We start from the raw sequence: 21,506 nt of genomic DNA, 5'->3' as shown, positions 1-21,506 counted from the left end.
GCTCTCTGCGGCCGGGAAGCGCCCAACACCTGCTGAGGGGACAAAGCGGGGCCGGGCCGGGGCGGGGGCTGAGCTCGGTCCCTCCTCGTCCCCGCCCGCCGCTCAGCGGCTCCGCCCGGCCCGGCCCCGCCCGGCGCTGGGAGGCAGCAGCCCGCGGCGCGGCCCCGCTCGGCTCGATCCGGTCGGACCATGTCGCCATGTCGGAAGTGAGGAAGTTCACGAAGCGGCTCAGCAAGCCGGGCACGGCCGCCGAGCTGCGGCAGAGCGTTTCGGAGGCGGTGCGAAGCTCTTTCGTGTTGGTGAGTGGCAAGGAGGGGAGCTCCGGTTCGGTACGGCGCGGCGCGGTGCGGCGGTACCTTGGGCAGCTCCCAGCCCGAGGGAACGGCGGCGAAAGGGGCGGAGATGGGCAGGGGATGCTCGGAGCGGGAGAAGAGGAAGAGGAAAGGGGTGGGCAGGGGATGGGGAGCGCTGGGTGAGGCAGAAGGGCCGGGCAGGGCGCGGCTGAGCCGGGCAGGAGATGGGGGAGGGCGGGGCGGGAGCACAATGCCCTCTTCGGGTGCTCCTTCCCACGGGTCGTGCTGTGCCATCCTGCCTTCGGCCCCCGCTTGCTGCCTGCCATCGCTGTGCCCATCTGAACGTGCTCCAGAGGTGTGAGGATCGCAGGAACCGATGCTTCTGTCATCTTGGGTTAGTTGGGTGGTACTTGTGTGGAGGGAGCACGGATTGATGAGGATTCATCAGTGCAGGGCAATGAGCAGACAGGTAACGGGAGCTCATCCTGGTTGGCTGCAGGCATTGCGAAACTGGTAAACAAAGGGTGTGGGATTGAAGGGAGCTGGCATTGCTGTGAGCATCCTAGGAACTGTGCCCCAACATCTGGGATGGAAGCCACGTGTACTGGATGCGTTTCATCCCTCCATGTGGGATGCTGCAGCAGGTTGTCTTCGTTGTGTGCACAGCTGTGCAAATGTTGGCTGCAGTGCCCCGGGGGGATGCTGGGGGTAGTTCAAAGCTTCCCTGAGCTCTGTTGGATGTGTTTCAGCATTGCTCATTGCTTACTCTAGCGTGCAATCACACTTGACCTTGACTTTGATGGAAGGTTAGGAAATGGGACATGCAGAAAGTGCAGCACAAGTTGAGTGAATATTGAATTGTGCGTGAGCTAAATAGATGGAGAGTTTTAAAATTTTCTTAATAAAATAGAGTTTTCCTGTAAATTTCCTAATTCCTAAGGCCAAAAAAAAGTCACATTGGCAATCCAGTCTGATTTCCTTGTGCCAATGCAATTGTTTCCTATGTCTTTACAGGCTCCTGTGGGGTTTGCTTTCACTCTTTCATCAACAATACATTCAGATAAATGCTTCATAATAACTGGTGGAACCTCTTGTTTAGAACCTCAAGAGCTTTGGTGTCCTAGAGGCAAATGGTGGCACAATGCCTGTGCTGTGTGCCCTCTGTCAGAGCCTAGAGGGATGGGTGAGATTGCAGATGAGAATAAATGAAACCCTGACAGCAGCCTATAGGAGCTGGCAGGGTTCAGCAGCCACTCTTTTTGAGCCTCTCCAGGGTTTCATTGCCTGCACCACCTCTGCCAATTCTCTTTCATTCTCTTTCAGAAAGGCAAATCCCCAGAGCTGCTGCTCTGCTCGCTGCGTTTGCAGCCAAGCACTGGAGGAGGATAGGGCAGGTGGCTCTGATTCCTGCTCTTGGCAGAGTTTCCTGCTTTTGACACTTCAGCAACAAAGGGATAAATCCCAGCACTTCCTCATTCCTGGGAAGAGCCATAGGATACTGCAGCATTTGGAGAATGGGAAAGGAGGTGGTGTGAGCTTAAAGGACTGTCTTGGTTAGCACTTCAGACACCCTTAGCGATGAGGGATGAGGAGCGTGCTCCTCAGGTTGCTCCAGGTGGTTCCTGGAACAAGGTGGTTCCTCTCCCTTCACAGTTTATAAGAAGTGGATGGGATTGGTGTCCACGATCTGGCTGTAGCTGAGTGCATAGGAAACTGTGAGGATGAGCATGAGTGTGGGGTGCAAAACTAGCACTGTGTGCACCAGGGCACTCATCTTCCTCCCAAGAGAGAGTGGGTGCCATGAAGCTTTATTGCTATGTGGTGGATTTCAGCACTTTGGGCATCCAGAGCACTCCCTCAGGAGGAGGAACTGTCTGGAATAAGAAGCCATTTGCAGTCTGTGGATGAAATACTGCTAAATGAAAACATCTCTGTGAGGAGAACCTTTAACGTCATGGAAAAGGTCAGCCTGCACGGAGCTGTAATTTGTGCATTAGAGGAGATGCATCTCCAGGCAGGAACACTGCGATGCTGCAAGGCAGAGAGGCAGCTCCCAAAGCGTGGTCCTGCAGGTGCAGTGCAGCTCATGTCGTGCTCTTTCTGTTCCTGGTTCCCTAGTTATACTGGTTTAGCAGAAGGATGACATTTATTTCTCTCTTTGGTGTGCAAACCTGGAATAACGTCAGTCGGGGGTTGGGTGTAACTTCGCTCCCTGTGTCTGTGAAAGGGATGGGATGGAAAGAGCAATGGGATCTGTCCCGTGCTTCACTCCAGCCTCCTCCAGGTGCCCTGGGGTACCTGTGTCCTTCCTTTGCACCAGCTGCTGGGGTGCAGTCAGTGCTGCTCTTGTTACAAGTGGGGCTGTAGTCCTGATCTGTAGCACCCAGCTGTGGCAGGGAGCCCAGGGATGCCTCAGTCCTTCAGTAGACGAAGAAGGATGAAGTACAGCTTTCACTTGGTGCTTATCTATTCCCCTTCCTGTGCTCTGTTCCCAGTGGCATTCCTGGCTGGCACTCTGGCATTGCATTGTGTTCACAGATGCACTGGAACAGGTTGCCCAAGGGTTGTAGATGTCCAACCCTGGAGGCATTCAAGGCCAGGCTGGATGTGGCTTTGGGCAGCCTGGTCTGCTGGTTGGTGACCCTGCACATAGCAGTGGGTTGAAAATAGATGATCACTGTGATCCTTTTTAACCCAGGCCATCCTAGGATTCTATGATGCGCTGTGTAGAGGAGCTTTGGGTGAGACAAAAGTCTTCAGTAGGAGTCCCTTGAAAGCACACACAGCCCTACAGAGCAGCACCACAGGAACCCTGATTTTTTTATGCCCACTCTTCTTTGCAAAGCCGCAGGGCAGATTGTATCAGCTTCAGCTTTGAATGGGCCTTGCTACTGGTTATAAATCAACGGGTGGAAGTTTGGCAAAATAACCAACAAACGAAGTCACTGTTTCAGTAGACAAATTTAGCAACAGCATTAAATTGGCCGGTGAGATAAATGGCGTGCAAAACAATGAAGGAAAGTTTTAAGATTTGGTTAGAGAGAGGATCAGGCCTAAGTGCAGTAATTTAAACCATTCCTAGTCATGAAATTACATGCAGTTTGAACCTTGGGGCAACAGTAGTAAAACACTGCGTTCAAACTACAAATTCATAGCTGAAGTGTTGAAATCCAGAAGGATCCAGGTTGGAGCTCAAGGAGATCAGCCAGAGGACCTTTGGCAGTGAATGGATACTGGCGTTCTTGGCTAAGGCCTTCAATGAAACCTCCTTCCTCCCATTCTCTCCACACTTGGGATGTTACTGACTATTATGGGATGGGATGAGGAGCCCACAGTGAGCTGCCAACAAATGCGTGACCTGCGCAACCACAGCAGTGCCATGGGATGGAGCTCAGCCCATGCCCTGGGGATGTGGATGTGCACTCTGTGGTCTGGTGGAGGTGCCCCTGCACCTCTCCTTTGCCTCGTTTTAGCTTTCCCCCAAAACTTACTGGGTGGTGTAGAGTTGAGCAGAATGCACATGAATGAGAGCCGTAATCTTGTGGTGCTGCAGCATAGCAAATGCTCTGCCTTCTGCGTGGGAAGCCGGACCGGCTGCCTGGGGTGACTTATTTCTTTGGATGAATCATAGAAACATTCAGGTTGGAAAAGATCACTAAGAACTCCATGTCTAACCCCAATCCACCCTCACCATGCCCATAACCACATCCCTCAGTGCCACATCCCCACGGTTCTGGAGCACCTCCAGGTACAGTCACCCCAGCACTCCCTGGGCAGCTGTGCCACTGCAGCACAGGAGAAGAAATTCTGTCTAATATCCAGCCTGACAACATAGAGTTGGGCCTCTCTTGGACGTCTCCTCCTCACAGGAGCCATGCAGTGAGCAGTGGCTGAGTACCAGTATAAGAGGGTTGTCTCGAGCATGTTGCAAGTTTTCCAAAGGTGTCATTCTCTGAGTTGTGACAGAGAAATAAAATGTGTGGGAGAGGATAAGATCAGAGGAGCAAACGTTTGACAAAACACAGACAGTCCATTTTCCCACCGTGCTGCTAAAACAAGTCATCTGGTGGCAATTTTTGATCTCCCACGAGAGCTCTGCTTTTCTTTACATCGTTTCTACACAGATTAACTGAAGATACATTCACAGCTTTACCAAAGGACACGGCCTGGGAGCACCGTATCTGGGCAGCAGGCTTTCCCCACGCTGGGTGTTGGCCAGCTCAGTAGCACTGCTTGGTGACGTGCATGCTGTGCAGTAGGATGTGGCTGCAGGAGTGAGCCCCACGCACGTGGGCACGCTCCCAGCTTCAGCCATATGTCTGCCAGCACATCAGCTCCCAGCAACTGCAGCATGGGAGATCATCTGTATGCAAACTGCACTGATTCTTGCCATCCAGATGTGAGAGCGCCTTCTCTCCCGTGTTACGCAGTGCTGCTGGTAGCTTTGACATGAGGCTGTGGGCTGCATGCCAGAAGGAGATGGGTTGTGTTTGATCCGGGCTGGGCTGGGCTGGTATGTACCACTCGGTTTCAGGCAGGCACCAAACAGGAGATAAAAAGCTTCCAAAGAGCGATGTTGAGAAGATTTTGACTGGAAGCAAAAAGGCGCTTTGTTCCCTCTGTGTTTTTCTAACAGCTTAATCTATATTATATGCGACTGAATTTATATTCCTGCAGAGGAGATCAGCTTTCTGCATAGGATCCTCCTTTAATAAGCTAAATTCGCTTTGATCAGTGTGAAGGCTGTTTATGTGCAGTGCTTGTAGTGATCTCAGTGCTCAAGAGAGACACGGAATATATGCATGTTCCCCTTTGGGTGCAGTCGATGTGCTGTGTTTGCATAACTTCAATAGCAAAAGAGTCGTAGTGGAGACTTGGGAGGAAATTCAGCCCCTGCTTCAGTGGGAGTTTTGCCTCCGGAGTGCCACCACCGCAAGCTCGGGTGATTTCTGTGGAAGTGCTCACAGTGAGGTTATTACTCATAGAAAACACTTAAACGCTCTCTTAAAATTAATCACTTGCCTTCCTGAGTTGGTGCTCTTGCTGTCAAGGACCTCATTTAGCTCAGTGCTAAATGGCCTCGAGCTGTGTGTGCAGTGCAAGTGGTCAGGGCTGCTCCATCTGAGCGCACAGCAGATGTGCTCTGGGTGAAGGGCATCACTTTGCAGAGGGCAGCAAGGCCTGCACACCATGCAGCCACCTGGGGCTGCTTCCTACAAACCTCAGAGCGTCTGCCACTGACACCCAGTCTGGGAGAGAGAACAATGCCTCCTCCTTATGCTGAGAAATGGGCACTGGAGGATGAACCACGCTCAGTGTGGCCCCTTCCTGAGGTTTTTGGAGGCTCCAACAGCTTCACGTAGACAATAAGTCTTATCCTTCCCAAAGCATCCTTGAAGTAGGTTTCCATGAGTACATTATAGGAAGGCTCTGAGGATGTGAGCTCTGTGCACGCACCTCTTGCCACATGTTACAAGCTCTGTGGCTGTGCTTTTCGTGCTTGTTGGGCAAAGCTGAGAGTAGTTGGTTGTGTGCTGGAGGCAATGCCATGGAGATGCAGGCATCCCTGCATTGACAGCATCTGCCCTGACCTGCTGCCAGCAGTGCCTGGAACAGATGGTTGTCAGCAATGCCGGCAGCCGACCACCAGCAATGCGGATGGGGATTTGGTGTGCCCAAAATCCAGAAAGGGAATTGCTGTGGGGTTTTGTTTCAGCCCTTTCTGGTATATGGAGATATTTGCAGTGTACCTCCCGAGGCCCAGGAGCGTTTGAAGTTGGGCTGCTAGAGTGCCTATTACAGCATCCTTTTATATAGGCAGTTTGGTGGCTCTTATGTGATTCCATTTAGCTCTTTGCACACTGATTTATCATCTCTAATAATGCAAAATTACACAAAGCTTTTGACATTTCTACAGCCTGAGAATGCAAATCACAATTGCACACAGCAGCTGAAGAGCAACCAGTCTTAGGGCTGTGGTTTTAGGTTTCCCTGCTTAATTGGCCTCCTCGCTCCTGTTCTGGCTAAGGAAAAGAAGGATGGGTTTGTGTGCCTTTGTGGGCACTGCTGTCATCTTAGAAATACTGGAGTATGATTCCCTGTCACCATCTTTCTCTATCTCTTTCATTCCCTTAAAAAGTGCAAATCAAAGCTCTATCTTGCTGGCTCTTCCCTTCAGTACAGCCCTGTCTCATCTTTACAGCTTTTCTCTGCCTCCCGCTGCTTCTTTAATGGGGTCAGGTCTGCTTGTTCCTAACCTCTTTCTCACCCCTCTCTCCTTTCTTGCTGAAATGCAATTTCTTTCTCCCTCCTATTAATAACTCCTGTCACGGGGCTGTCCTTGGGGAGTGGCTGTGTGGAAGGAGACCACTGCTTGGGTCCAGAGTATCCTTGCTCCTTCCTCCTGCCCTAACTCCTCACTGATTGATGTCCCTACTGCAGCACCCTGGCCTGTCCATCCCCTGAGTAGGGACATGACAAAAGTGCAGCTAAGGGTAAGAATGGCTTCTTTCCTGGACAAAGTTAGGACTTAGTCATATTGTGGTGCTGCAGCTTTTTTTCTGTGACAGCCGTACTTCGAGTTGTGTTCTGATGGTGGTCAGGAGACTGGGATGTAGGTTGGAGCTGTGCTGTGCTGGGAGAGCACAGATGGAGGAGGACAGGGCCACAACTTGCATGCTGAGTGCTTGGGGTGGGTGTACCCGAGGGGTAATGATGTCTGAAAGTAAAGCAAAAGCTGTGGCTCACCCATTTCTCAGGTGTTTGGTGGAAGTGGTGAATCTGTGAGTGGAGAACTTTTTGTGCAGTTCAGCCCCGTGCAGCTGCAGAGCCACTGAGTCAGGAGAGGTGAAAGGAGCCTTCCACTGCTGGAGGAAGGTGGTGGAGAGGGCTGAATGCAGCACAAAGCTGGGTTTTACAGAGGCAAACCCCAGTCCCCCAGGCAGCGGTTTGGAAAGTTACATTCAACCTTTTCCCCTGTGCTCCCTTGTCCCTTTGCATAGTGCTGACATTCGTATGGATGTCTTCACTCTGGGGAAACTTGGAGGTGCCTCCACCAAGAGCATGATTTTGGCTGGGCTGAAGCACTGCAGATCCTGCCTGGCAGCTGTGGAGCATACAGTCACACAGTGCTTACTGAGGAGAGAACCATTTAACTTAGCAGCTACCGCAGAGCTGAGATGGGGGCTATGCAGGCAACTTCCTGAGCTGTTTCAATCACCACCAACATCTCTGGGGCTTGACTTCAATGTTGTGGGTGTTCACCTTATTGCTAAGGCAACTCAAAACCCATCTGTGACTTCCTGCTCCAGTTCTTCTGCAGTGCTGAAGAGACTGGGGTGAGCCTCCAGCCACGGTTTGCCTGCAGGAGTGGCTGCAGGGCTGGCTTGGCCCAGAGCACAAGGTTTCTTGAGTGAAAAACAAGGAGTTTTGGGAGCAGGCAGGAAAGGGAGGAGTTCTGCTTATGTGCAATTAATTGTTTTAAGATGTTCTGTAGTTGGATCTTCTGGAACTGGATGCTAAATATAAAACTCGTACTACATAAATAAATGATGAAATAGCAGTGACATCTGAAAATCACTTTGGGGTGCTCCAGTTAAGAGCTTATATAAATAAGTATTATTGTTGTTGTAATTACTATTTCCCCTTTTTTTAGCATTCCTGCACTTACAGAATGTTTTGAGAATTCATGTCTGGCAGGAATTCAGCTGTCCCATGGAAACCCGGAGCTTTTTGCCAATTTCTATTAGCACTATTATTTTCAGAGGAGAAAATCAGAGCAGCCCTGCGTTTCCATCTCTCTCACTCTCTGCAGGAGACGCTCAGCTGGATGCAGGTGCAGCTCTGCTGATGCAGGGATGCACTGAGCTCTGTTCGGTGGGCAGCAGGGCTGGGTTTGAGCCAGGTTGTACCCTTGCATGCAGGAAGAAGTGGGATTTTGGGTGTTTCTGGGGACTGGAGATGCTGTGGCATGTCCCAGCTGCAATCTGGTGGTGTGTTTCCTTTTTGATTGGGATGCTGCTTTCAGAGGTGACATGTACAGGTTGGCTGAAATCCACCACTCTGTTGAACAGCTTTTTCCTTTAGCTCAAGTGATTGTGCAAGTTTCTCAGCTTTCAGGAAAAAAAAAACCAGCATCTCTGGCCCTTGTGGTTGCAGATCTAAGCTTCAAAATGCGATCTCCTAAAGACTGTCAAGTGTGGAGTCCACTGCTAAATAAGTGGAAGGAAATGAAGGTTATCCTGACTTCCTATCATCTCTAAGCCAGTCTGAAGCCAGACCTTGACTCACTTTGATTTGCCAGGACTGAGCAGTAATAATGGGTCTCCCCTGACATCAATATCTTGACCATTTTGTCAAACTTTCTCCAAGCTTTTATCTTGAATTGATGCTCTCAAAGACAATACTGATAACTACAAGCACTTCCTTTTTCGTTAGAGAATTGAGCATAACATTGAAAAAGGGGACATCCTAGTTCCAATCGATGCATGGTTCTGAGCTGGGTTCACCACCTTGGATTCAATCCCAAATGAGTGCAAACTGGCAACATGCAGCAGCCCAGAACCCAGCATGTGCTGGCCCCAGTGCACACGACAAAAGGGGCCAGAGGTAGGGGGGAAAGGAAAGGTTGCAGTGACTTGATCTACCATGGGTTTTTGTTGTTTTGTTTTTCTTTTTGCAGTAATCAGTCATCAAAATCCTTCATTTGGATGCCAGGATCTGCCTTAGAGTGCTCAGCTGAGGCTTCTGCCCTGTGTGCCCTGTCCTGTGGGAGCAGGCAGGTGTAGGCAGCGAGACTGCTTTGTGCAGAACTTGAACTCTGTGCTTTAGGATGGAAAACATGAGTAATTTTCACTGCAGATGTTTCCTTGCAGGGTGCCAGAACCGTGCACCCATCCTCCCTTCCCCATCACTTGATTTTTTTATTCCACTGAGCACTCCAGGCAGAGCCAACCATCTCTGTTCAGTGCAGAGAAGAGGAGGGAGGAATTACAGCAGCCTTGTGTGGGAATGCTTGCTGAGGGAGTGCCGGGGACTGGGGAAGGAAGAATCTGCTGTGCCTGCCTTGACCACAGCTGGCATATGGCTGTTTCCAAGGTATGAGATGAGCAGCGCTGGGCTACCCTGCTGAAGGCGTCACCTAGCATCTCGCCCACACTGCCAGAGGGAGGATCTGTTTGCTTCTGGGACAGGTGCAAACAGATGAGCCGAACCCCTTCCTTCCTTCCTCCCTGCCCAGTGTCTCCTCAGCCCTGCTTTTCTTCAACCCCTGCCTCCAGACTCAACTCAGCCTTCCCAAGAGCTTCCCCACAACAACCGTTCCCTCTGCCTGTAACTCCTTCATGTCCTTCATACAAAGCCCTCCCAGGGTTTTGGGTCAGAACTGTGGCCAAGTTCTGTAGACTCTTCCTAGGTCGCAGGGTTTCGTGCCTCCAACAGAGCTAGGATTCCTGTCTGGGCATTTGCCTTGTGTTTTTAAACCTCCTTCTCTCTAGACAGCTTAAAAATAGTCTTGGCCTCCTCATACCCAGCAGTACTGACTGTTTTTCCTCCCTGTGGTTTTACCATAGCCCATGTCTGCACAGCTCGCCCTGGGCCCTACACTTCCATCCAGCTGACAGCCGTGTTTGCAGCACTATCCCATGGGAGCTGCATCTTTGCCTGCCTCCTGGCTTCTCCCTGAACGTGGCTGTGCTGAGAAGCCTGCAAACCACTTGGCAGCAGCAAGGCTGTGTTGTGTTGTGCCTGCTGCCATCTGTGCTGACTAACGCTGCTGCCCTGTTTGCCCTTCCTCCCCTGTTGCTCTGTTCCAACCTCTTTCCTTTCTCCTCTCCTTCTGAAGGCATTGTGCCAAAGACACTGTTTGGCTTTGTACTGGGTTACGATGGTTCCAGATGTTGGATAGGCAAGCAAAGCATTTCTCACTTTTTGCTGTTCTTCCTTCTGCCCAGGCTCCTGGGATGATGAATTATGTGTGAATCTAAGGTTTTTTAAATGAAGCACTCCAGCCTTCCTGCAAGCTGGAGCTAGAGCCTGCAAATGCGATCAGATGGTAGTGCTGGAGCTGGGGGCTGAGAAAGTGAAGAGCCACAGATGTGCTACTTAAATAAAAAAACCTCTTTAGGACTGCATGGTCTGAGAGTGACACGACTGGTGGTCTCTGAACCCCTGCCTTTGGAAAAGCTTTACTATGGAGTGAAATCCCTCACTTCCATTTGCCCATGCAAGTTGCCAAGTGTGTTTCTTGGTTCCCAGATTTCATATAAACTTTCCCATGACCTTCAGGTTTCATGAGCAACGCCATAACTGGGGAGTTTTCTTCTCTGAGTGATCTCTCTGCATTTGCAGGTTATGTATTATGGTAGGACAGGGTCCCTCCCTGGGCTGATGTTGCTCTCGGAAGCGCTGTGTCTGTGGTTGGTACGGCCAAGGGGTGTGTGCTTCCTCTTTTTTGCCTCCTGAGCTTTGAATCAATTCCCCATTTTGAATTTGTCTCCTATTTTCTGTGTATTTCACCCACTTGGTCCTATGGGATTTGTTTTAATATCTATGCTTTGCTAGGTGTTGCAAGTGTAAGGACCTAAGTGTATTACAAGGTTGCAGGTGAAGTAGTAAATGGGCAGTAAAATGCTTGCTAGATTTTGGGAACAGTCTGAGACAATACATTGATATGTACATATTTCAGTGGTGAATGGAGACAGGACAAGGGGAAACAGCCGGAAACTGCAGCATAGGAAGTTCCACACAAATGTGCACAAGAACTTCTTTACAGTGAGGTGACGGAGCACTGGAACAGGCTGCCCAGGGAGGTGGTGGAGTCTCCTTCTCTGGAGATGTTCAAGACCTGCCTGGATGCCGACCTGTGCGACCTGCTGTAGGGAACCTGCTTTGGCAGGGGGGTTGGACTCGATGATCTCTGGAGGTCCCTTCCAACCCCTACAGTTCTGTGATTCTGTGATATGGTCCATGCTGTTTCCTGTTCTTTCAGACACTTCAGAGAAGCATCACTTTCAATACACAGATTACTTGTGTCTCTAGCTGCTTTATGAGGGTGGTTTGTGGTGATGGGTCAAACTTCACTTCTCAGGATTGCAAAATCACTGTGGGCCAAGTGCTACTGAGCCGTGGAGTGTTTTGCTGGAGGCAGGGATGGCTATGCATCATACCCACTGGGGACCATAGGGAAGAAGTGAAAGCTGAGCATGGTGTGTTCGTTATGCTGGGGCTGTGGGTTCTTCTGGGGCTGTGAGTTCTTCTGGAGCTGCCTTCTGCTGAGCAGGGGGAAAAGTGAGCTGTCAGCCCACGCAGGGCGGGTGTCAATGCAATGAGAAAACTGGGTAACGCAGAGCCAAACCAGCTGGGTTTGCCATCAGATTGCTTTCTTCTCTGGATATTGTTTGTTTTAAATGACGGCCAGCCTGAAAGCACTGAGAATACACACGTTTCTGATCGTTTTCCTTAGGCTGCTGTTTTAAAATAACCTCAAATTAAACATTTTTCCTTCACTTTCTGTACAGTAGTGTCACTGCCATTATACCCATAGTAATTCTGAGAGAACGAGAGCTCAGAAAAGCATTATTCACATAATTAAAAAAATACCACATTTGTACTGTTTAAATGCAGAACAGTAGAAGACAGGTGGCCACTGTGTTCGGAGCTGTAGAAGTAGAAAATAGAAATGCCCTTTCCAATTGAATGTGGGAACCCTTGTTCATAAAGCAAACGTAAGGATTTTCATGTGCTTTGCAAATGGCTACAGTCAGGAGATGGCTCAGGGCAGTGAGGCTGGAGACATTTCCATGGGGTTTTCCTGGGGCCCGGCTCTCTGTGCTGCCTTGCGCTGGCGTTTGTGGGCATGTTTCTGTTGAAGCAATTCAATTGAATTTCCTCTTAAAATGCCAGCCAGCTTGCTTCTTGGTGGAGAGTCAATAGTGTAATAGACGGGCTGTTGTTTTGCTCGTGCCATTGTCCAAGAGCAGCTTGTGACCCAGCCTCATGCAGGCCCATGCAGCACTGTGCTTTTTTTTTCCTGCAGAAACGCGTTGGGTTTGTTGCTAGACTGGCAGCATTTCTTTGCACTTAAAATTGGCTTTCCCTGTGGAGGAATTTGTGGTTTTAAGACTCTAATTGCTTTAGCGTAATAGTTCTTCCTCCGCTTTCATAATGGCTTTGGTGGGTGCCATCTGCTGTTGTGACAGCGCTGGGCAGCAGGGCTGGGTCTGGTTTGGGAGGTGTGCTTGAACACTGCTCATTAGAAGAACTAAGACTTCAAAATCTGCTTTTCAGGGCTTAGCGTTTTATCTCCTGCCCTGCTGGGACCAGAGGGGGAGCGGGGGCTCCCTCCTGCTCTGCTGCTGTTTGCAGGGCTCCGACAGACTGACGGAGGTATCCGTGTTTCCGTGGCAGCAGGCAGAGGCCACACCACATCCTTTTCTCAGCAGTTGCTCTGCTTGCATATGGCTTGACCTACATCCTTTGAGACGTTGCTGTGGTTCCCCTCATGGCCTGTGACAACTAAATCAGTTATGTCACGCAGGGTGCACTGCATGCAGCGTTGTCTTGCAGTCATGCTGCAAAGAGCCATCACACAGCTGAATTCGGAGTACCCAAAGCCACTACTTAACACCACAGCAACGCACAGGGCTCTTAGTAGGAATCTAATTCAGCCTTACTCTAGGGCAGGGTGAGCTGGTGAGCTGGTGTGAGTTTAAGCAGCTCATGCTGGGGGTGCTAGTGGGATTGCTGCGGGGATGGCAACAGAGCTGTTGAGATTTAGGGACACCAGACCTTATGCCCACAAATGGGAGAACAGTCTGTGAGCATCCCGATGTGTTAATTCACATTAACGTGCCAGGCTTGGCAAATCCGCAGCAGTGCGTAGCATTGTAATGAAATCAGACTGGTGCTCCGGATGATTAACCAAATTCAATTAAGCATTTAAGGAGTGTGAGGCTAACCGAGGAAAAACTGGATCCCTTCTCTCCATCTTCCTGCTGGGTTTTAGGGACTCCTGTTTTTCTGGTAGTCCTTTTCTTTTACGTGAGATCCCTGTGCAACTCAGATCCTGGAGCAGAAGCAGTGTTGGGGCTGGCAGCTCTCATACCACAGCGTGGGCTCTCTTTTGGGGCCACGCTGCCCTTCACAGAATCACAGAATCACAGAATCACCCGGGTTGGAAGGGACCTCAAGGATCATGTAGTTCCAACCCCCCTGCCTAGCAGGGCCACCAAACATACACATTTAGATCAGGTTGCCCAGGACCCCGTCCAACCTGGCCTTGAACACGTCCAGGGATGGGGCATCCACAACCTCCCTGGGCAGCCCGTTCCAGGGCCTAACCACTCTCCTCGTAAAGAACTTCCCCCTAACATCCAACCTAAATCTTCCCTCCTTCAACTTGGATCCATTTCCCCTAGTCCTGCTATTGTCAGCCCTTATGAAGAGTTTACTCCCCTCCTGGGTGTAGGTTCCCTTCAGGTATTGATAGGCTGCAATGAGGTCGCCCCGCAGCCTTCTCTTCTCCAGGCTGAACAAGCCCAACTCCCTCAGCCTGTCCTCATAGGGGAGGTGCTCTAGCCCCCTGATCATCTTAGTCGCCCTCCTCTGGACCCTTTCCAAAATCTCCATGTCTTTCTTGTACTGAGGGCTCCACACCTGGACACAGTACTCCAGATGGGGCCTCACAAGAGCCGAGTAGAGAGGGACAATCACTTCCCTGTCCCTGCTGACCACCCCTCTCCTGATGGAGCCCAGGATCCCATTTGCCTTTCGAGCTGCCAGAGCGCACTGCTGGCTCATGTTGAGTCTCTCGTCCATCAGGACCCCCAGGTCCTTCTCTGCTGAGCTGCTCTCAAGGACCACTCCTCCCAGCTTGTACGGGTGCCTGGGGTTCTTCCGGCCCAAATGCAAAACCTTGCACTTTGCCGTGTTGAACCTCATTAGGTTCACCCGAGCCCAGCTTTCCAGCCTGTCGAGGTCCCTCTGAATGGCATCCCTTCCTTCCACCGTATCAACCGCACCACTCAGCTTGGTGTCGTCAGCAAACTTGCTGAGGGTGCACTCAATTCCCTCATCGATGTCATTGATAAAGATGTTAAAGAGCACCGGTCCCAAGACAGACCCTTGGGGGACTTGCCCTTCCCCAGCTGTGACCCAGTGGGCTGCTCCCTGTTATGCTCCAGTGTTGCTCAGTAAGCTCTGGAATTTTCTTTTAGGACTGCATTAGGAGTGAGGCAAAGTTTTCCAAAGCGCGATTAAGAGGGAGCCGTTTCAACTGAGTAAATCCTTGCTGGATTCCTGCAAGCATGGAAAATAGGCATTTTGAATGCGAGAATGCCTGGGGCAGGAGGTGTACTTTCCCCAGACAAAAGTAAGACATTCTCTGCGGACAGATAGAAGCAGGGCAAAGCAGCTGCCCCTGAGACATCACTCATGTTGGTAATACAGGTTAGATTGCACACAGGCTCCATGCTGTCCTGCCTCAGCATCTCATCCTGCTGCTGGGATGCAGCCCTGAGAAACACAGTCTGAGAGGTACCCTCCTTGCATTTCTGAAGTGTTTTGGGGAAAATATTTCATCTTGTATTTCATTGCACATATCACAAGCTTGCCAGGTATGCGCCTGGAATGGAGGAACAGCCAAGAACAATTCATCCAAGGGAAAATATTCAGTTAAGTTTGGTGATGATTAAGGAGATTCTGACATTCCTTTTCTAAGAGTGGACAGCCCCACCTGCAAGGGCATGCTCTCCCTTGGGTACCTGCCAGCCTGGCACCACGTTAGAACCATCTGTAGCATAGCCAGGCACAAGCAGACTTTTAGCTGGAATTCAGAGATAAAATTGGAAATTCCTTCCTCTTTTATTGTAACTATTCATGTGCATGTCATGTGTTTGCTTTCAGTGTACAGAGTAACCTTCTCAACTGCGGTGCCTGATTTGTACTTACAAATGCTGATGTCTAGGGTTGGAAAGCTGAGATGATGTTTTCCTGCTTTGGAAGTTGCCTTTGTAGGTTTTTTTTAAGCTCTGTTTTCTGGACTTGTAGCATGAACAGAAGTAATAGAAGAGAAAATGTGCTGGCATTCTCCTGATAGTTTTTAATGATGACTCCAGGGATTTTGGAGAAGTTCCTCTTGCTGCCCAGAAATGTAAATAAGAGCAAAGCCAAGCTCTAGAGTTTTCCAGCCATAGGTGTGGCTTATGCTGAGGGCTGTCCTGCATTTCCAGAGGGATCTTCCTTCCACAGAGAGGATTCCTGTGCTGGAATTGCAGGCAGCTTGTTCCCATCCTGCCAGCAGCACCTTTCTAAAGGCTCTCATCAGCTCATCTAGTGAAAACAGCTTCATGCTGGTGCAGGAGCCTGTGTTGCTGCTGAGCTCTGCTCATATTGGAGGGAGCTGGAGCTTGCAGCCTGTGGAAGAGGATTTCTTCCTCCATTAAGAAATTAGAGACTATGCCTGGGCAAGAGCAGTGCAGTACTTGCTTTCTTCCTGTAGATTATAACCAAGCCTGAATAATTTAACCCTTTGTTTCCATCACTGCAAAGCATGCATGCCAGTGCTTCCTTGCATCGTGCATGCATCCAATTGTTGAGTTAATGGGCAATCCACTGGTAACGTGGTTTGAAGACATCTGACTAAATTATGTACAAGACGTTAGTTATTGGTTATTTTATATATATATGTAATTGTTACTGTCTTCTATTTTTCCTGCAGGAAAAAACCAAAGTGGTTGAACCCTTGGACTATGAGAACGTGATTCTCCAACGCAAAGTTCAGATCTACAGCGATCCCCTCCGGGACCTGCTGATATTTCCGATCGAAGATGTGTCTGTGAGTTTATGCTGGCTGTTTTTTCTCTTTGAGACTCATTCATCTCCTGCTTACCTTGGAAAATTTCCACTCTTGGCCACATGTTGATTTTGGCTGTGTTACTCACATAAAAGTGAAAAGACCCCCTGGTGATTTGGGCCCACTGCGTTTACTCAAAACAAGCTTCAAACCCTGGAGACCCAGTTTGCAATGAAACCATTTTTCCCTTTTCCCTGCAGCTCTCAGTCATCAGTCGGCAGAGAAGAACTGTCCAGTCTACAGTGCCAGAAGATGCTCTCAAGAAAGCTCAGAGCCTCTTTGTCAAAGAGGTAGGGGCAAAAGTCCACACAGTTCCTGCCCACAGCACCTTCTCCCTTAGGCAAGATGTTCTGCTGTAGCTGCTGTCTGCAAGTTGCAGATTGTCTTTTCCTGCATGGGAAGAGCTGCTTGCTGGCAGGGTGTTTGCACTAGCTAGTTCCCACCTGTGCATCTTGTGCTTTGCTCCTTCCCATCAGGTTTTGTACTCAGGCAATGTGTGTGGCTTGAGCTGCAAGGTGCAGATGAGCAGCAGGGCTGGGCTGCACAGCTTCCCTCGCTGCATCCTGAGTGCTGCAAGTTTGTTCTGCAAAATGCTGCTCTCTAGGACCATTCCCCTCCAAGGGCAGTGGAAATAAATGCCAAGTGATGGTCAGCATTGAATGAGAGGCACTGCAGTTCTGAGGGCAGGAAATCTTTCTTGGGAAGCAATCCCCTCCCAAATCACTGCTCCTTTTTTAAAGTCTTGGAGCTCTGTAGATTCAAAATCAGTAGCTGTGTCTAGCCAGATGCTGTGTGATTTTTTCTCCATACTGAGAACTTTCCTATGAAGTTCTGTGTGGCAGCACAAAATAAGTGAAGCAACCCTGCTTATCTCACCCAGCAGCCTGTAAACTTTTGGACTTGTGCATGGTTTTGTTCTGCTTGCTGTAAATCTCAAAGAGCTCTACTGTTTTCCTTCCAGTGCATTAAAACCTACAGCTCTGACTGGCACGTGGTAAACTACAAATATGAGGAATACTCAGGAGACTTTCGGATGTTGCCATGGTAAGTGTCACACTCCCTTGGAATACTAATGTGTGTTCACAGGGCTGTGGTTTGATCAGGCTTAGGAGAAACAGTCAAAGTAGGTCTGTTCTGAAGAGCCTGCAGAGAAGTGAGGCAGCAATGGAGCAACAGCACTGATCAAATCATATTAAAATTTGCGAATGATCTTGCAGCCTGATCTGGCTTCTCTTTCAGTGAAGGCAGATGGGCCTCCTGCATCCCTGTGCTGCATAAATGCAAGTCAGCAAAAGCTCTGCAGAGACAAACAGCTAAAACAGAAAGGTAGTTGCGTGGTCTCTGCACTTGGCTTCCACAATGTGTGCTCGGAAGTTGGCTCTCCCCAGCTCTAAGGGGTGGAAGTCTCCTAGCATCTTCTGCAGAACTTGCTAGTGTAACTGGCATGGGAAAGCTGTAGAGGATCTGTGTTCCCCAGTCATTAACAATTCAAATGTGTTGTGATTTCAGCAAATCCTTCAGGCCAGACAAGATTCCAAGCCACGTGTTTGAAATCGATGAAGACTTTGAAAAAGATGAGGTAAGGAGAAAATGTTTTACATATTCTACTCTAAGATCTGTTAAAAGGTTGATTTCACAAGGCAAAGTCAGAATTCACTTCCCAGCAGTGGTTTTCTGCTGAGGTGCTTCATACTACAGCCATGGGGCCAGAACTGAGACATTGATCTAATTGAAAGTGGGACAAGATAATCTGCCGGAGCCAAGAGTCTCCTAAATTAGATGGAAGATGAGCCATCCAGTTTTTCATGGCTTTTCTACTTGATTCAGTGCAGCAATGAAAGAGAGAAAGAAAAAAAAAAGAAGCCAACTGACAAACTAAGTAAAATTCTTCATGGCCATAATTTAAAGCAGTTTGGTTTCCAGCCACATGATGCACATAGATACAACTATATCAGGGTCCTCTTCTTCAAAAGGTTTGTGCTCTGCCTCATAATCTGCAGTTCTTACTTACTGTGTATATCACATTTTCTGCAGAAGGAGGGTAGCGCTTTCCTATGGGAAGTTTAATTCACACACTTGGCATTAAGAATTCTTAGATTACAGTGTAAGGAGTTTAGTCCAGCTGTTAAAATCTGCATGGCACTGAGATGCTGCTGAGGAGGAGACAGGAACAGGGAAGTTTCTTTCTTGCAGTGCTGTAGTTCTGAAGAGTTATTTCAGCGTGCTTTTAGTAATTGTTTTGTGTGTCCCAGCACATTTCCTGTCTGGACTGAGATAGCTTTTTCCTAGATGGAAATGTATTGTCAAATCTAGCTTTGATTTTTTGGCTGTGTTGGTAGTATGTTGTTCACTTGCTCCGTTACCTCCTTAATAGTATTTGCTTTAGGCTGGAGACAGAGCTGAGTGGTATCTTATCAGCATGCCTCTGAACAAGTAAAGAGACAAGGATATGCTATCCAAACGTGGTGGAGAGCTTGCTTTCTTCTGATCAGTGTCCCAAATACACAAACAAATGCAGTTACCATTGTTGGTAATGGGAGAGTATTCTAAGTACCTTAGCAGATGTTTTGGCATTTATGTCTTTTGGCTTGGCCGTATCTAAAGGCTTCTGTTATAGTTTCCTGACAGAACATTTACATGAGGATATGCAATGGAAATTCATGTGAAAGAATTCTCTTGATTCTCTGGATGAAAAAAAGTTGAAACTTTTTGAAGGAGAAACTGTGGGTTGTTTTACCCAGGGAAATAAAGCATTAGAAACTTTTTTGAATTGGAAGTCTGGCAAGAAAAGAGTTGAAAAGCTGCTGTTTCGGATGCAGGAGATGATATAAAGCAGTGCCTTGATAGCTCATGTGCAAATAGTCCAGGTTCACCTCTGCTGCTGAGTCATTGGAAGGTTCAGGCAAGTTTCCTTCTGTCCCTAGTGGGGGTCATTGCCAGGTATGGGTGGAGGGCTGCTCTCCCTTTCTGGGAGCACAAGGCAGGACCAAAGGTAGAAATCCCAGCCAATGTGCCAAGAACAGTGCAGCTGGGTCACTTGAAACCTTCCGGTTTGATAAACGTGAAACAAGTCAGTCACATTTCAGCTATTTGGGTTTGATGTTCTTTTGCCTCAATTTAAAATGGTAAGTTCATTTATGCAAAAAGGAAATGATGAAGTGAATCCGAAGTGCTGCATTTTGCAACTGTCCTAAGAGACCATCTAGAAAATGTCCTACTTCCCCAGCTTTTTGAAATACTGCCTAAGAACCAGCATGCATTTCCTCATTGCAAAACCCCTGTGCAGCTCTGTCAGCATAGATGTATTTTTTCCTTTGAAAGGTGACCCAAACCAGCTTGTTTCTTTGTTGGAAAGAGATGACTGAATTTTCTTGGGATAACGCTGTACATGTTAAGTGTGCATTCTACACTATGGGGTTAACTATCCTGCTGTGGTTAACAGTATTGCTTTCCAGTGCAGACATACCCTTGTGTCCCAGGGGGATTTTACATGGGAGGCAGTTAAGCTGACCTGCTCTTTTTCTGATCTTTTGCTCTCTTTCAGGATTCCTCATCTCTGTGCTCCCAGAAGGGCGGTGTGATAAAGCAAGGCTGGTTGCACAAAGCAAATGTCAACAGCACAATCACTGTTACTATGAGGGTGAGCCTTATTCTGTGTTAGGTTAATTGTGAACAAGACAAAACCTCTGTTAAGTTCAGATCCTATCTCTGAAGGCAGTGGGAGTGCAGGGATGCTTTCAGGTTTGGGTGCGTCCACCTCTCTTACAGGGCATCCCAAGATGGGTTGGAAAATGCAATCTGGAAACAGCTTTTGGTTCTTCCCTTCCCAGAATTTAAGCCCAGTGCACTTCAAATCACAACAGGCAATCTGAGCAAGAAGGCAAAGTGTTCGCAAGTAAACTAAGATTGTTTTCAAAATGAGCAGCAGAGGCTAGGAAGAGGAAGGCAATTTAAATAACAAACAGCTGCCCTGCAAAGAAGACTCTCTAAATTGATAGTTTCCTTACTGGTAGGAAATATGTACAGAGAGCAGCTTTAAATTGAAATGACAAGCCTTTGCTCTAAAAGCAGGGATGATGTCACTGAGGAGACAGAGCATTACTGACCTCGAAGCAACAGCTGCCTTGTCTCTTGTTTTCCCTTGCACACAATCTGGCCTGACATTGCTTAGGTTTTGCAGTGGAAATTTTTAATAGTTCCACTACAGGTTTTTGCCATGGCAAGAAGCCTGTCCTATGTTCCACCATGCAGCTGCCTTCTTACAGCGCAGAGAGAATACTGTGTAGTTATCCTCAGCTGTGCAGCTGAGGGATGGCTGCAATGAGGTTCCTTGCTTTGTTGGTAATTACAGTTCCTGCAGCAAGCTACTTATCTAAATGATGCCAGAGGATATCATTGAGCGGGGTTAGGCACAGTTCTGTGCAAGCGAGCAAGTGGTTTTATTGAACATGTGATTGTGTCAGCAGTGATGGAGGCACAGAATTACTGGTAGTCTCCCATCTGGGGTGACAAATGTTCTTTTGTAGCTATTCCATGTATTCAGAACAGTGGGAACACTTAGAGCTTTGCAGTGCTGCTTCACCCTGGGGTGCTTCGTGGTTCTGCTGAGTGATATCCAGCCACTGTGAGATGCACCCCGTGCCTCACACACCTGCCAGCATATGGTGCTGTCTTAACTGCTGCCAGAATGCTCTCCTGAATTATAGTCCAGTGCCCATGGGCTGAGAAGTGTGAAGGAAGGTGTTCTGAGAGAAAGCTGGAGAGTGTGCTGGCTAATGAATTAATTCAGTCTTCATAACCATAATTCAAACATGCAGGTATCTCTCTCAAACTTACTGCATTTGAGGTGGGAACTGAACACACTAAGCCAAAGCCAGTTCATGAAAACAAACGTGTTAGATAAAAATGGCCACACAAAACCACAGTAAATGAAACCACGAGCACTTGTATGGATTGCAGTATTCTTTGGCTTGCATTTGAGGGCTAGGAATTTCCACGTGTCTATTCTGAAGTCTTCTGGAGGCTTACTTTGTAATTCTGAGGTCTTTATAAAAAAAAAAAACACCTCTAGAAATACGTGCTGGAGGGCAGGATGAATGTGCTGCACTGATCTAGATTTGCCATGTGCACAAACTGAGGCTGAAGCCAGCTGAGAGATGAGCTAGAAGCCCTGGGGCTTTGCTTTGGATGGACAAACTCATAATAACAACAAAGACATTAAAATTAAAGCAGATGACAAAGTCTCTCATTACAAAACCAAGTCATTCTCAGAGGGGTGCATCTACAACGCTCAAGGGTCATCAGTGCTTCTTGTTAACAATATTTTCTCAATAGCAGGAGGGCAGAAACTGAGACTGTTGCTT

General features: G+C 48.6%; 1 protein-coding gene across 1 annotated transcript in view; it reads left to right on the top strand.

The window, feature by feature from the left end:
• Positions 1–197: 197 nt before the first annotated feature.
• Positions 198–21,506, top strand: part of DOCK11 (dedicator of cytokinesis 11) — a gene marked incomplete at both ends in the record, with an annotated part of 70,229 nt that continues 48,920 nt past the window's right edge. Inside the window, 6 exons of the mRNA XM_079541838.1 lie at positions 198–299; positions 16,009–16,125; positions 16,344–16,433; positions 17,105–17,187; positions 17,653–17,722; positions 19,688–19,783. Coding sequence (XP_079397964.1) covers positions 198–299; positions 16,009–16,125; positions 16,344–16,433; positions 17,105–17,187; positions 17,653–17,722; positions 19,688–19,783 — 558 coding nt within the window. The remainder of the gene's footprint in view (positions 300–16,008; positions 16,126–16,343; positions 16,434–17,104; positions 17,188–17,652; positions 17,723–19,687; positions 19,784–21,506) is intronic.

The sequence above is a fragment of the Tetrao urogallus genome, assembly GCF_951394365.1.
Source record: "Tetrao urogallus genome assembly, chromosome: 13".
Classification (NCBI taxonomy): domain Eukaryota; kingdom Metazoa; phylum Chordata; class Aves; order Galliformes; family Phasianidae; genus Tetrao; species Tetrao urogallus.
This window is presented reverse-complemented; position numbering and strand designations above follow the sequence as displayed.